At 35.9% G+C, this 14,862-nt stretch overlaps 1 protein-coding gene across 41 annotated transcripts in view; it reads right to left on the bottom strand.

Moving 5' to 3' along the window:
• NRXN3 (neurexin 3) overlaps positions 1–14,862 on the bottom strand; it is a 1,571,803-nt gene that overhangs the window by 146,177 nt on the left and 1,410,764 nt on the right. For 26 of the 41 annotated variants that reach the window (XR_006705193.1, XR_006705194.1, XR_006705195.1 and 23 more), the window contains 2 exons: positions 7,924–8,013; positions 2,386–2,693 (listed from right to left, as the gene is read on the bottom strand). Coding sequence is in view for 38 of the 41 variants with exons in the window: in XM_045451709.1 (XP_045307665.1) it covers positions 2,386–2,693; positions 7,924–8,013 (398 nt within the window). In the remaining 3 variants the exon portion in view is untranslated. Of the gene's footprint in view, positions 1–23; positions 81–2,385; positions 2,694–7,923; positions 8,014–14,862 lie in introns of those variants that run through there. The other 15 variants (XM_045451719.1, XM_045451734.1, XM_045451720.1 and 12 more) reach the window with 2 other exon arrangements.

Here is a 14,862-nt window from a genome sequence, read left to right as displayed (position 1 = left end):
CCTTCCTCACCCAAAATCTTCAGAGTCTGGGAATTGTCCTAAATCTTGGGTCCCCAGTCCAAACACAGGCTTGATGTAATCTGTACTTGAGATCAGAAAAGGGTTGGAGACAAGGCAGGCTATTGCATTTTTATGTAACCTAGGGCAAAGTTCTTATTTGTTTTAATTTTTTGTAGTTTCCAGTTTTTATTTAAATTCAAGTTAACTAATATACAGTATAATAATAATAATAGTGTAATTTAATGATTCATCACTTACACATAACACCCAGTGCTCATTACAACAAGCGTCAGGGCAAAGTTCTTCTGGCTAGTTGGCAAGAACAAAAAAGTCCGAAATCCTTGGCATGGTATTATTTCCTCTAGCTAATCTTTACAAAGAATATGGAGCTTTTTAATCCCTCATTCCAGTTTCATCCAATTCTGCTAGTCCACTGTCTTTCCTCTAAGAGTTTGTATTTACAAACCCTTAAAAGCAAAGAATGTCAACATATTTATAAGTCATTTTTATAGCCATTGCAGAAGCAAAAGGAAAGTCATGTAGATGAAATCCAATTATCACTGGACTCAAAGGGAAAGAAACACACCAGACAGGAGGCTATTAGAGAGAGCATGCTCCAGCTGTCCACATCCTTCACAATGACAACAGGTTCTATGATGTTCAGAGTCATAATCACTTGCAAGACTTCTGTACTTTGTACCCTACTCTTCTCTGGAAGCTCTGGCTTCCTTAGTTTTTGGAAAGACTCACTCCGTCTGCTCCTATGTGAATATTTGCTGTAAGAGGGAAAGCCAAAAACTGATAATTACCATAGCTTAGTCCCTATATCCCTATGTATCATTAAATCGTCCTGAGGTCAGTAAAAATTTGGTCTTGAAAAAGACTGTAGGACCAGCCATTCCTATGAAGAAAAAGCCATTTGTTCCCCTGCTTCCCACAGAGTTAGCAGAATGTATTATGACAGAAACAGAACAAGTCTGCCAGGACCTGTGCAGACAGAACTATCCTTTCACCAACCATAAACAGATCTGCTCTTGAGCTATAGAGAGTCATAATAGAAATATATATTGCCTTTTATCTTCTTTTCAGTGAGTAGAGTGAAGTGTCAGGAGTTATTGCTTTAATATCAGTAGGGAAGAAGCTATTTCTTTTTCCACCATGTATGTAGGTATACATGCAAGGGCACACACAACTATACGACTGCTATGTTAACCAGCTTCTTAGCCTTTCTAAAACACATAAAATTGGCCTGGTAACATCATCAGTGCATACAGCTTCAAATTGTTACTGTGGGATCCTGTAAGGAGCTGTCTGGATATTTCTGCTTAAAGAAAAGGGAAAAGGAAGACAACAGTTTTACCTCTAGTTAACTCACATAAACTTAATTCAGAAGAATGAGAACACATAGGGGGCTTAATTGATTATTGACTTTATGTTTACAATGCCCACTGAAACCAATGGAAGGGTGATGTTAAAGACTCAATTGAGCCCCTGGATAATGTCTTAAAACTAAGAAACAGAAAGGACAAGTACTGATCTACTGAATCATCTATAAACACTAACTAGGCTAGGGGTAATTTCCCCACAAGCAATTGGAATGTCTTATTTTATGCCACAGCATTTAAGGCTAATAACTCGATTAACCTCCTATTCCCTACTAACTAGATTTATGAAATGCCAAGGGAGTCAGCAAAGCATTAAGCTTTAGCGTGGGTATAATTACTTTTAAGTGAAAAAACAAAAAGTGTTTCCACAAAACTAAGGACTTCCTACATAGCTAAACTCAGACCTTCACAATTTCTAATGTAATTAGGATCTTGGTCAAATACAAAGGAAACAAAATGGATAAAAAACAAGTGATTGATCAACACTTAAAAATTTAAACAAAGACTGCATTTTGTAAGGATTAGTTAAACTTCTAGCTTCAATTGTCCTTGATTTAATGCTACTCATTGGTCTCAAGTGAATGGTTCATGTTTCAGCAAAGCCATGAAGAGGATGTGAATAGAACTGAAGTAGGATATAGTCTTTCCTAGGATAACAAATTTTCCTTCCCCCTTTTCATTTTTGGCTATTGAAAAGAAAAGAAATGAAATGAAAGGAGGGAGTATTTCATACTGAAAGTGTTAGCCATTCCTCATTTTGAATAACAGCCTTACCATTTCAGCGATAAATATGATAGGGATAATAACCCATGAGTGCACATAAAACTTTTATAACTTCTTTAGCAAGGACTTTGTCTTTCTCTACTCCTATAAGTGTCTGTAGGCATCCTTCTTACAAACATGGTAAGTCAGATACTTTAGCAATATAGCAACACTGACATTATAGTAATGTCTCAAAGACAATCAAGAAGACTCAATTAATAGTTGTAGAAAGGCTTACCTGAATGCTTGCTGTAGAACGATTTTTGCGGGTTGTAGTGGTTGCCATTGTAGTGGTGGTTTCCATGACAGTGGTAGACATTTCTGGTGGCATGGAGGTCGTCTGTGTTGTTCCCAAGATTGACGGGACTTCTCCCACCAGCCGGACACTTCCATTGATTTTAATATTGGGGTTGTTCTCAGCCGCCATGTTCAGTACTTTCAAACCATCATAATAGAGCCCAGAGAGCTGCCCTTGGAAGAGACGTCCTTTGTCTTTTCCGCCAATGGCTATTTGCGCCTGGGTGTTGAAGATGGTTAACTGCCGTCCTAGTGGGTTGGGTGGAGGAAACATTATTATTCCCATGTGTTATCTTCTTTGTCTTACCTGGTCTGAATGGACCAGGTATCAAAACAGCCTTCCTTGAGCAATTGAAGGGGAGAAAATTGGATAACAAAAACTCAATAGATAGTAGCAAGTAACATTTCACTATGTTTATCTCTTCCACTGTCTAGCTGAATATCCTGGATAAACTGAATAATTGAGTCTCTATTTCATTATTGTGATGAATGAGAAATCTTGGTTCAATGATACAAAGCATTGCAGTATTCTTGGTGGGTATGTAGTTGTGGATGACAGAAAGTAACCCCCAAATCAGGTGATAATAGTAATAAATACCTATTGTATTCATTTTTAACTTACAGTGTCACAGAATAACAACTAAAAAGAATTATATATGGCAAACAAAAACTCTGTGAGGTAACTTATGACACTGGATTAAAAAAATAGGTCTGATAACTAAATTAACTGAAATTAAATTTCAATTAAAGACTTGGATTCATTATAGATATGAACAGTTTACTCACCAAATACCTCATTTCCTACATAATACATAATATTCTATCTATACTTGACGTTTATTAAACAATAAACATCATGACAGATAATTTCCTATCTCTTTTATCTTTGGAGAGGGCGGATTATGGTCACACAACTATATCTCTCCCTAAAATACGGGAAATAAACAGGCATTGATAATGTTTCTGGGGCGGGGGAAAATGTCATTCCAAATCAATGCATTATAAAAGAAAGGATGGGTATTAACGAAAAAAAGAGACACCAAAAACTCCTTAAAATGATATAAAGGTATATTAATGTGTTGAAGACTATCAGTAGCTCAACTTATTTGGAGTTCCCATTTGGAGAACCATTTGTGCTTCTCTGAATAGAAAATTATCAGAATGAAATCATGACAGAACAGAGTCTAGAATAGTGCAACTCAATTTATCTTCCTCCCAACTACCTCCACTTAAAAAAGCCTCTCTAGTGCCAGGTCTTTCCCAGAAAAACCCAAACAGCTTTTTAAGGCCAAGGCATTCTATGCTATTATTTCTCCAGATAATTCCTTCTGCTTTTGCATATGGAGAAGTGGGGGAAACTTATTAATGGAATTAAATATATCCTTTTTGAATTTTTCTCCGCTTAAGTCAGTAATAAAACAATGCTCCACAAATTCTCAATCTAATCACTTGGATTATTTTTAGCTATAAATGACTGGAATGTTCTGTTATTATTGCCTGATTATTAAAAGGGAGTTTATTTTTAAAAGACTAGGGTTTCTGCTCCACAATCTCTAATTTGAATAGAGGCATACTCTGATGTTTGGGCTCTTATCCTCTACCACTATTACATGTTCTTTAACTCTATACAATAATTACCTATCCTTGAATTTCTGGTATATAATGTGGAATGCCTTCTGAATGCATAATAATGGATGAAACAAAAGAGGCAAAGAAGGGAAAATGCATCTGCTCAGAGAGAACTCTTTATACAAGAGTCAATTCTGCTCATGGGGAAACTCTTAACAGCATAGTCAAGAATAATTTATAAATAATACCTTTTTGGAAGCTTCAAACACTGCAGTATGGAGAACTGACCAAAGAATTTTGTTATAGTGAAAATGATCTACACTCTATAAAAATATTTGGAGCATGGAAACGGAATCTGTTGGACTTGATAACAGAATTGTCCAGATGCTAAGGGAACAATCAAAATAGATCTAGTAGATTTCCATTATTTTCCCACCAATTTCTTCAGTGCTCTGTGCACATACATCATCACCTGCCCTTTGGTCTCTCATTTCTCACACAAGATGCAGCAAAATCTTCAATGAACAATAACACTGGATAATGACCTGCAGCTCAAATCTCTTTACTGTTATTTTTTTGACTACAGCTTTATCTAGGAGCCCTAAACTTACTGCATAAGAAATGTCATGATGGAAAGGGAGAATAAATACACCCATATAGGCATAGGCATAGGCATTGGGGGCAGCTTAACATAATAAAGAAGAAGCTGCCTAAAAGGAGATCTCTAGGACTCAATTCAGTAGCTTACACCAGATAGCCCAACGTCAAGCTATCCCTTCCATTCACACAACTGTTGGCCAACAATATTTACTCATCTCCTTTTTCGTATATGCTTTAGCATCGATGATCAGTTAATAGATATAGCTAGTTATAGGTAAGAGATTTTATATTTCTAGTATTTCTGAAAGCACTTCACATCAATAACAGTCCTCACCTTATTTTCCTGGTGATATCATTCTGACAATTATTACAAATAAAAAGAGAGAGAAAATTGAAATGCAAAGTAGAATTACACTAGCTAGAAATGATGGATCTCTTTCATTCCAGTTGCCACATTACACTCCATAAAGTGGTCTTTGCTTGTTCAAGACTAACCCAAGCATGGAGAAGGGCAAGACATGTTTTCTGGGCTACAGGATTAAGCCACTGCTCCACTTCTGGCTATGGTTGTGATCTCAGAGAGATCTGAGTAATTATTTCTTGAGAAGAAGACACTAGTTGGGTGAAATAGGGAAGGAGGTTGTCTATGCTTCAATTTTCCATCATGCTATGGGAAGTGTATGGATTTCTGTTTGCTTGTCTATTTCATGGTCTGTTTCTGGCTATATCTGTTTTTCTTTTAGTTATAGACCCTTTCCTAGCCCTCTGTACCTTGGATTAGGAAGTTAAGAGTAAAGTTGGCAATCACTAAAGTAATAGCGGGAAACTCTCAGTTTCCCACCATCTCTTCCTCTCGTCATTTTACCTCTCCAACCTAAGCAGGAGTAAGGGAATAAACTGGGAATCAGTCATCACTATCCTCTCCCTAAAAAGCGGTATTATAAGGGACTGACTGGAGAAAGTTTTATCATTTGCCCCAGATTTCTCAAAATCAATGCCAGATTTCATTATTGTTATTCATTATGATCAATTGTGTTTTTTTTTATAATAAGCAGCCATTATATCTATATCTATAACCCAAACTAAGAATTGTTCTATTATCCATAATACTCAATTTGGTTATACTAGTACTGGGTTTGTAGCAGGTTACTTTCTGTTTTGTTTTAGGTGCCCATGTTCTTGGAAGTCATTATTGCTACCTCATTTGGATATCAAGTTCACATACTGCTTAAATTAAATCTTTGCACGTCTCCAGACAGTGTCACACAAAGACTAATTAATTAAACCTCAGAACACCCTTGGGGAATAGGCAGTATTATTTCTCCTCTCCTCATATGGGAAATCTGAGATATAAAGAGGTTAAGTGGATTGTCTAAGGTCAGAAAGTATCAGTCAATAGTAGACAGAGCCAGAAAACAGACTCAGGGATGTTGTGACCCACATCTCTTCTCCAATGACAGAAATAACTTCAAAGAGGCATTCCAAGTACTTTCCTGATACGTCTGCCTATTCATCCTTCCATCTTTACCCTTTTTCACTCATTGTCTTTACAAGGTCTTTTGGTATATATTTTCTACTCCTTTTGAAGGGAAGGTTAGCTAGACAGAGGAAGGGGTAAAGCAATAGAATGAATAGATGTTACTCACCCAAAGTGTAAAAAAAAGTAATTTCCGTTAAAATAATGCAGAAGAGAGAAACTCCAAGATTGCAAATACCATTTTCAATATTATATGCATATATGAACATATACATATTTGGTTAAGAAACTAGAAATCCGCCCTCCATCCCACCTGAACCACCCTTCCCCCTCGATTTGTTGTATATTTCAAAGTGTCTTTCTATATGAAAGCCAACTGATAACAATGCTATCAGCAGGAAAACTAAAAGCCTACTCATAACTTTATAATGGTTTATACAAATGAAAACGCCTGGCATGCTCTTCAACTTAGACTTCAAAAGGCAATGGAGTAAAAGAAAATATTATTAACATAAAATTGAAAGAAAAAAAAGTTCTCTCAGGCACATGAGACTCAGACATGCATCTAGTTTTCTTCTCCTTTTTTAAAACGTGAGGCAATCATAGTCTTTAATGTTAAAGGGACTTTATGAGCTGGTGATTACTAAACGAATTATTTGCTTTTTAGAGTTATTCTTAATTTATTTTTAATTAGACCACATACGTTAAAAACAGGGCAAACAGTTAAGTCTCAGTGAGGATTTTCCGTGTTTAAGGGTCTGAATGTTGTCACCCAACTTAAGACTGTAATTAAGCTTGCTTAGGTTACATATTAATATATTCAATTACTTTTTATGTGTAACTACATCAAATCTCTACGAATTTTAAGAACCCACTGAAGGTCTTGAGACAAGAGTAGCTTGCACTGGCTCAGGAAAGAAGGGAATAAATAGCTTCTGAAAATAGAGAATTTTCTTCATTGGAAGATAATAGTTTACGTCGTAACAAATAGAAGCCACACAGAAAATTCTAACATCAGGTATAACCGCTGCCCTCTTTTATTAACAAAGTGGTTGTTTTCTTCAGTAAATCAGAACTGCTGTTTTGCCTTTCATGAGCCTTTCTTTTCCAACGCATTGTCTTAACCACTTCCACTTTTGTTGCATAAATATTAAACACATAAGGGTATTATACAACCAAAGTGTAAAATAAGCTTTTTTTTTTTTTTTTTTTTTTAGTTTCAGCCAGCAACTAGGACACAATTAACCTCTTATGAAATACTTTTGCCTCTGTAAGTTTGAATCTAAAGGCAAAATTCATCTTTCTCGTTCTTTCTTTGTTTAAAAACAAATTGTTAAAAAAACACTGCTCCCCTTAATAACATTTGTCTTAGGCAGTTTATGTTATAAGAGTCGATCTGATGATTGTTTTGTTATCCATGCTAGAGAGTAAAGCCAAAACAGCCTCAAGATGTAAGTTTAAAGAGTACTTTTGAAATTTCTTTAGAAAGCTTTGGTATAAGAGGTAATTTAAAACAAATTAACAAATAATGTCATGCAGTGGTTAAATTGCCATAATACATTTCTTTTTTAGAGGATCCTGGAATTTCTTGTTTGTGGTTATCACGCTGATAGCAAGCTAGATGTTAGTCCCTTTAACTGTATTTTAATGGCAATGTATTATAGCATGATTTATCAACATATGGCAGGTGGAAGCTGACACAAATTATAATGAAAATTAAAACAGTCATTTATGCAGCAGGCGATTATCATTTAAGGAACATTTATTTGCAGGCTTTAAAAATGAGGGTTTAGAATCAAATGATTTTAAAATGAAAGTTTTAACGACGGTTACCTTTTTCCTGCAGCCACTCCTCTACGGGCCGGTTATATTTGAAGGGGATTTTCTGTTTTACCATTTGGAAGCGTTCATTATCAGTGTTGCCTTTAAAGTTTAAAAAACAGCTTAAAAAACAATCTGAAAAGTCAATACGTCATTAAAAACATCCTAGGTTGTTGGTTTGTTTATGAAGTTTTTAGAGATAGATATCAATTTATCTTTAGTAGAGGTGGAGTCGAAGTCACTCTGCCCATGGTTGACAGGTTTGAGGTCAGGCTAGTCTGAGCTATGCAGTGCTCCATCATCATATTTTGGAAATGGAGCATGAGATGGGAATCCATCTCACCCCAACCACACCTCAACTGGGCCAATGGAGGCACAGGATTTTCCTGGTTTGTGAATAATTTGCCTACCAGATCAGCTTTATCTATGGTAGGAAACTTGCATTGTCTCAGTCATGCATGATCTACTTTCACAGTACTGAACCCTATCAGAACATGGGGTCATGTCCTTCCTTATTCTCAAGTGTTTATAACTGCTCTAACTTCTGGTGGAGGGAAGAAGACAATTTAAGTCTTGATGGCCAAGGGTGACTTCTTATTCTGAGGCCTTGGTATCTCATCAACTATGCTAAATAGAGTATCACAGATGATTCTTTACATCTCTATTCGTCTGTCCGGACTTGTTCTACATTTTAAAAAAGAAGAAAACCCAAAGTAAATATTTGTAAATCAAAGCAGCTATAAATATAGTGATAGAGTATTAGCAGACTTTTAAGTACCTAAATTTTATTACTACTAATAGATGCAAGCTTTATATGTTTATCTAGTCTCTCTCTCTCTTACCTTTCTATGAGAGGTCCTTTCTGAACAAGTATCTATTCATAAAGCCTGTTCAGGATACCTCCTTCAGGCATGAAATATCTAATTAATTTCAAGCCTCAAACATAATGCTTTTAACTGCTACGATGCCCCCTTATTCTTTTTGTAACTGTTGTTACCACCCCTGGATGATTTGTCTAATTAGGACAGACTTGGAGAGTAGTATTGTAGAGATATACCCCTAATGAATATGCTTCAAATCACAAAATAACGAAGCCATGTTTGGGGAACTGTTCTGTCTCATCAACCAACCTCACAGTGATCAAGCAGAAACTAGAGAATTTTAATTCATGAATTTTCATTCACAGCCCTATACTGGAACTTAGGGAATCCCATTCCAAATTACCAACATTAAAAATGAAATAAAAATCTCAAAACAGTTGCTCTTGGAAACGATTTACAAAAAAGTCTAAAAGCCAGAAAGAATGTTAGGATTAAATATAGCAACAGGCCAAGTTAAAAGAAGGTCACCATGGCATTTCAATCTCAGAGCCACCTTCTTATAGGAATTATTGACAGAGAAGATTCCACATGTGACTAAACTAATACCTGCCTTCCATGAGGTATAAGATGGGAAAGGGGTGGCTATGGTGGGAGACGTTTCCAAGATTTCCCATTCATTTCTGCTACGAACAAATGATTTAAGAAGGTGACTCATTCTCTTTCCCAAGGAATAAAAACTAATAACAAAAACAACAACAACAAACAAAAAGCTCATGAAAGAGACAACTACGGATCTGTATCCAGCCTCCATCATGGTATCTTCTCTGGTTGGGATAAAACATAATATTAACATATCAAAGGATAAACTACAATGAATGGAGTATTATTTCTTACACAAATAAAAAGGAAAGGGAGAGGCTGCACGCAAGGAGAAAAAACAGAAAGGCAACTTCTTGGGGCGCCTGGATGGCTCAGTTGGTTAAGCGTCCAACTTGGACTCAGGTCATGATCTCCCAGTTTGTGGGTTTGAGCCCCACGTTGGGCTCTGTGCTGACAGCTCAGAGCCTGGAGCCTGCTTCGGATTCTGTGTCTCCTCCTCTCTCTCTGCCCCTCCCATGCTCATGCTCTGTCTCTCTCTCTCAATAATAAATAAATGTTAAAAAAAAAAATTAAAAAAGAAAAAAAAGGCAACTTGGTGTTTCAAACTTCAGGGCAAAAGAAGTTAGTTTTATCTGCTAATGTAGTTACCAATTAGAGATTATCATAATGATCTTCCTTGGTAGATTTGGGTATTCAGAATTCTATTAATCCAAAATGAAGCTGGGTAAATTCTTACATGTCTTCACAGAAAAGGAGCATGCACTTTTCTGAAAAGAACCTATATCTCTAACTGTTAATCTTACCCCTAAAGAAGACAGACAACACGAGGGATACCATCCATCTTCATAAGCTTTGACCCCTCTCAAGTTTTAGTTACAACAAAGCATTATACTGAAAGATAGCAAATGGGTTGTGCCAGATTCACCTTAAATATATTCTATTACTTTGGGTTTTCTGTAACTTGTTGTTGGCTGCAACATTAATATAGTGATAACCGTCTCTCCACTCACTGTGGAATGGATTAGTGAAGTCAATAGCAAATATAAAGCTAAATATTCTTAGAAACATGCAGGGTAAAATCAGTAGTATCCAAAATTCCAAACTGCCAGAGTTCTATATGCACTAAATTAAGTAAATTAGAAAGCACAATGATTTATTTTCTCTAAATACATAGGGGCTCTTGGTCCTCTAAGCATGCCCTCCCCATACACTCTGTCTCAAACCTAAAGCTCTACAGAAGATAATTTTGAGGCATGGTACACGCTAGTAAAAGAGAAAACTATGTTGGATAATCAATAAGCGATATGTTGGGAGGACAGCATAGCCATGATTCAACCTTAGACCCATGGGGAAGTCAAAGAGAGAGAGTCATTCTTCTCCATCTCAGCTTTAAAGACATTTAGAAAAAAGTTTTAAGTTTTCCACACCAGACTGACAGTGTCTGGCACTAATGATAGTGATCTTGCATACTGTTAAAAGTTGTGAAAGATGGAAGGTCATTTGGAAAACCAAACCGGTTTAAATTGCCACATTAACATTGTTCTTAGTCTCTTTTCATGTTCTTGTTGGTTTTTATTTTAATTTATCTGAAACATTAGTAAGAACTGTTTTAGAAACATGTGCATGAGAATGAGTTCATTTACCCCAAGCCCCATTTGCTAGACTGACTAAAGATTAAACAACCTTCTAAACATAAGAATTCATAGACAGCGAGTACCCTGAAAGCTGAGCAAACCTTGTAAAAATTAATGTACATTCGTATTAAATCCTTAATGACATTCAGTTGTACATTTCATATAGCAACCAGTATGAAAATTTAAACAAAGAGTGAAATCAATTCTTCAATAGAAAGTAATGATATCCTCAAGAAAGAATGGCCTTATGAACAGTAATGTCATGATGTCACTAAAAACAGACATATGTGCATTACTAATTAGACCAACAAAATGTAATGACCACACTTCTCAAACACACTGAGAAATCTATAAATTATACCATGAGATCTTTAAATAGACAGTTCTTAAATTACTATATAGATGTGACACTCACCTACAAAGAACTGAGCTTTAGAAAAGAAATTAGTCACATTTTATTCTACTTAAAATAAAGGTGTGTAGGTGAGTGTATTTGTGTGTGTGTCCATGCATTTTTTATCAGAAATTGATATTTTTATGCCACTGGCCTCCTAAATTCACTTGCATTTGTATCATTGCTTCTAATTCTCAAGTGTTTCAACTCCTGGAGACGCATACAACAGGCACTGTTGAATTATAATATTGTGAAGAACAATTATTGAGGCCCAACTGGTTCATACATAGCTTCAAACTTTATTCAGAAATACCTCATGTTTCTTACATTTGAGTGAATCTATTTAGGATAAAAAAAAGAGAACAGAGTAAGTAAGACAGAGAAGGCAAGTTGACCCTTCAACAGTTCCCCAATACATCAGACCCTCTTTGTTGTCAAGCACTCCCAGAGGAGTAAATTTGAAATTTGTTGTCAGTCCCAAAGGAATAAGTATTCTTTAAATAGAAGAATGAAATGATACAGAGAACTTTTGTATAGCAAGGAAAATAAATTTTACAACACCTTTATATACTCTATTGGTCCAAACGCAGATCCTATTCATTAGCTATTATACTTAGTTTCTTTAAGCCATAATTAATACAGCACAGGAGTTAAAAGCATGGGCTTTGGAGAACAATTTAGCTTTGGGTTCTAACTTTAACATTTAATAGCTGTGTGACCTCATGCAAGTGACTTGGCCTCAGTTTCCCCATTTCCCAATTCACCATTGGACCTAGTATAAGATAATAAGAGGTACGGCATATTCAGAACACGGGTATGAAAAACATTCAAGTTTTAGAAACCATTATTAATACAATTCAGTTGTTCCCTAATGATCTAAAGGGTGTACTTCCATGGCCTCAGGACTTTACCAGGCCTCCATTCAAAACATGGGCATATTCCATTTGGTCTGACAAAGGTTATCTTTCAAAGATCAATGAAACATAGAAAAATAAAACATCCTAAATATCCCCTAAATCTCCTAGCTGTTGCTCTTTTTAGATTTCTGAGTCTTTTAAAATATACTCAACTAACCCCATTTCCAAAACAAAGTGGGTTTCTTAAACCACTGAAAGTAAAGGAACAATTCAGGCATTGACTAATGTGATTTCTTGGTCCAGCCACAGGTAATGAGGATATACTGCTTCTGTGTTGGGGAAGAGTGTCCTAAAGGTTCTGGCAATTTGTACCAGGCTGGCAGAAAATTCCTATAAATACCATCTGAAATGTTGTCAAGCACATGGACATGCTAATAGGAATACTGTAACAGCATTCATCTGTGCAAAATTAATGCCAGAGGTATTTTTTTTTTTGCATTTTGTTTTGAGTCCTAGAATAAAAGGGAAAAAAAAGGTTGTTTTTTTTTTTTATTGTTTTCTTGACACTAAAAAATGAGACCATGGGTCTAACGAACAGTCAAAGAATGAATACTATGTATTAGAGCCAGAGGCAAAAGAAAATCGATGTGAGTAGGCTCAAGTAGTAGGGCTTTCAGAGGTTCTTACAAAGTCTCTCTCCCTAAAGAACACTTCGTGAGTTTCAAAGCAAATATAAGACACTAAAGAAAAGGAACTGGGGAAATTCTCTAAGCTTGGCTCTGGTCTCCCTCCTGATGTTGACTCAGATGAACTCCCCTCGGAGTCAAAAAGTGGGCTACTGTGCTACCCAGAGGGCATCCTGAATGTTTGGCCACTTGTAAGTGATGGATTAGACCTCAACAAAAACCAAATAACTAGTATTTATCAAGCGTCTTTCAACCAAAAAGCTCAAAATGCAATTATAAGCATCATCTCATTAATCCTCAAAACACACCTTTGAGGCTAAAGAAAAAAGAACTATTGATATACTACGAGCTTGATCCTACCATGTGCCAAGGAAAGAAATTAATCTCTTGGAGGAGAAAACTGATCAACTGGGGGAAGTGAATTAACAGACTAAGATCACAAGGGCATTATTAAGTAAGCAAGATTCTCCAGACTTAGTCGGGTGGTTCTGTGAGCCAAGGGATCCACCTTTCCCAAGTGATGAGATGTTTGCTTCTGGAAAGCAGTATGGGTCACCCAGGCATACCCTAACTTGGCCAAGGAATCTTACTATCTCATGTGTTTTGGAAATGTTCAGGAATGGAAGACATATGTGGAAAACCATATTATTCCCTTCCTGTATCAAAGTAATTTTGTATCAATTCACCATCTCTAGGCTACTGGAGTTAAGCTGTTGAAGCAAAGATGGCTCAAACATGAACGAAAAGAGCATTGGCTGTGGAGTCTGAGAGACTCTGGGTGAAATCCTATCTCAGACATTTACCATTTCTGTGAACTTGAACAATTCACTTACTTTAGATGACTAGAGTTTCTTCACTTAAAAAAAAGAAGATAATAATAACCTTTATTGCAAGGTTTTATACAAATTAAATGCAATAATCCAGGAAAGAGCTTAGTTTAGGAGGTGTTCAAAGAGGTTGAGAATGGGGAGAGTTTACGATTTATTTTAATTCTCAGGATCTTTCCCTAACACATGTTGAGAGATGAGGACCATGTTAGAGATGTAACCCTGGTCAATGTCCAGGTATCCAAGTGACCATGTCTCAATTCCTTAACCTTTGTTCCTGGCTGAGGTGAGTTTTTGTGCAAATACATTAACATTGAATTTCTCTTTCATATCCCAAATCTAAATGAAAGTGCCATTTCTGTTGAAATGTAATTATATTAAAGACCATTTACCCTGATGCAACAATGAGAACATATATTACCAGTCCCTACCCTTTCCCTGCATGTTGATGCCAGTCTCAACTCTCTTTCTGAAGCCCTTTTCCCCTGAAATTTCTCATTTCTCCTCACCCATAAAGGATACTTTCAATCCCAGAAATATTACTAAAACAGGACTGCAATATCTTTATTTGTTTATGTAATTTAAAGGAATATTTTCAAGCAATTTCTAATGGAATCTGCTTCAGTACAATACATCTATGTAGCATCTATTCTTTATTTAAGAGCCACTTTCAAAAATGACATGCTACAAATCAAAATATAAATAGGCTACAAAATTTTATTTCCTTCCATAATTATTCCAAAATATGAACTAAAGCTAGACTAGTCAATAGCAATGTCTGAATTTTGTCTAGTTCCTTTCTGCTAAACATGTTTAAAATATCTATGTCTTGTGTCTTCAAGTTGTATTTTCTTCATATATAAAATGAGGATTATAATAATAACTGCAACATGGGGTTGCAGTGAGAACTAAAGGTATATAAAGTCCTTAGTACAATGTGTGGCACAACTTAAGTGCTCAATACAGGACTTGTCACTATTGTTGCTATTATTAAAATAGTGCCCAATTCAAAAGGGTTAAACTCAAAAGACGGTAAACTCACAAAAATTACTTCACTACACAATTTTTAGTGTCAAGTCTTTTCAAATTTCCTTTTGACATGAAGCGCTAATGTCCAGTCTTCAACCATTTG

The sequence above is a fragment of the Leopardus geoffroyi genome, chromosome B3 (assembly GCF_018350155.1).
Source record: "Leopardus geoffroyi isolate Oge1 chromosome B3, O.geoffroyi_Oge1_pat1.0, whole genome shotgun sequence".
Taxonomy (NCBI): Eukaryota; Metazoa; Chordata; class Mammalia; order Carnivora; family Felidae; genus Leopardus; species Leopardus geoffroyi.
Note: the sequence above shows the minus strand (reverse complement) of the source record. Positions and strands in the feature narration are given on the sequence as shown.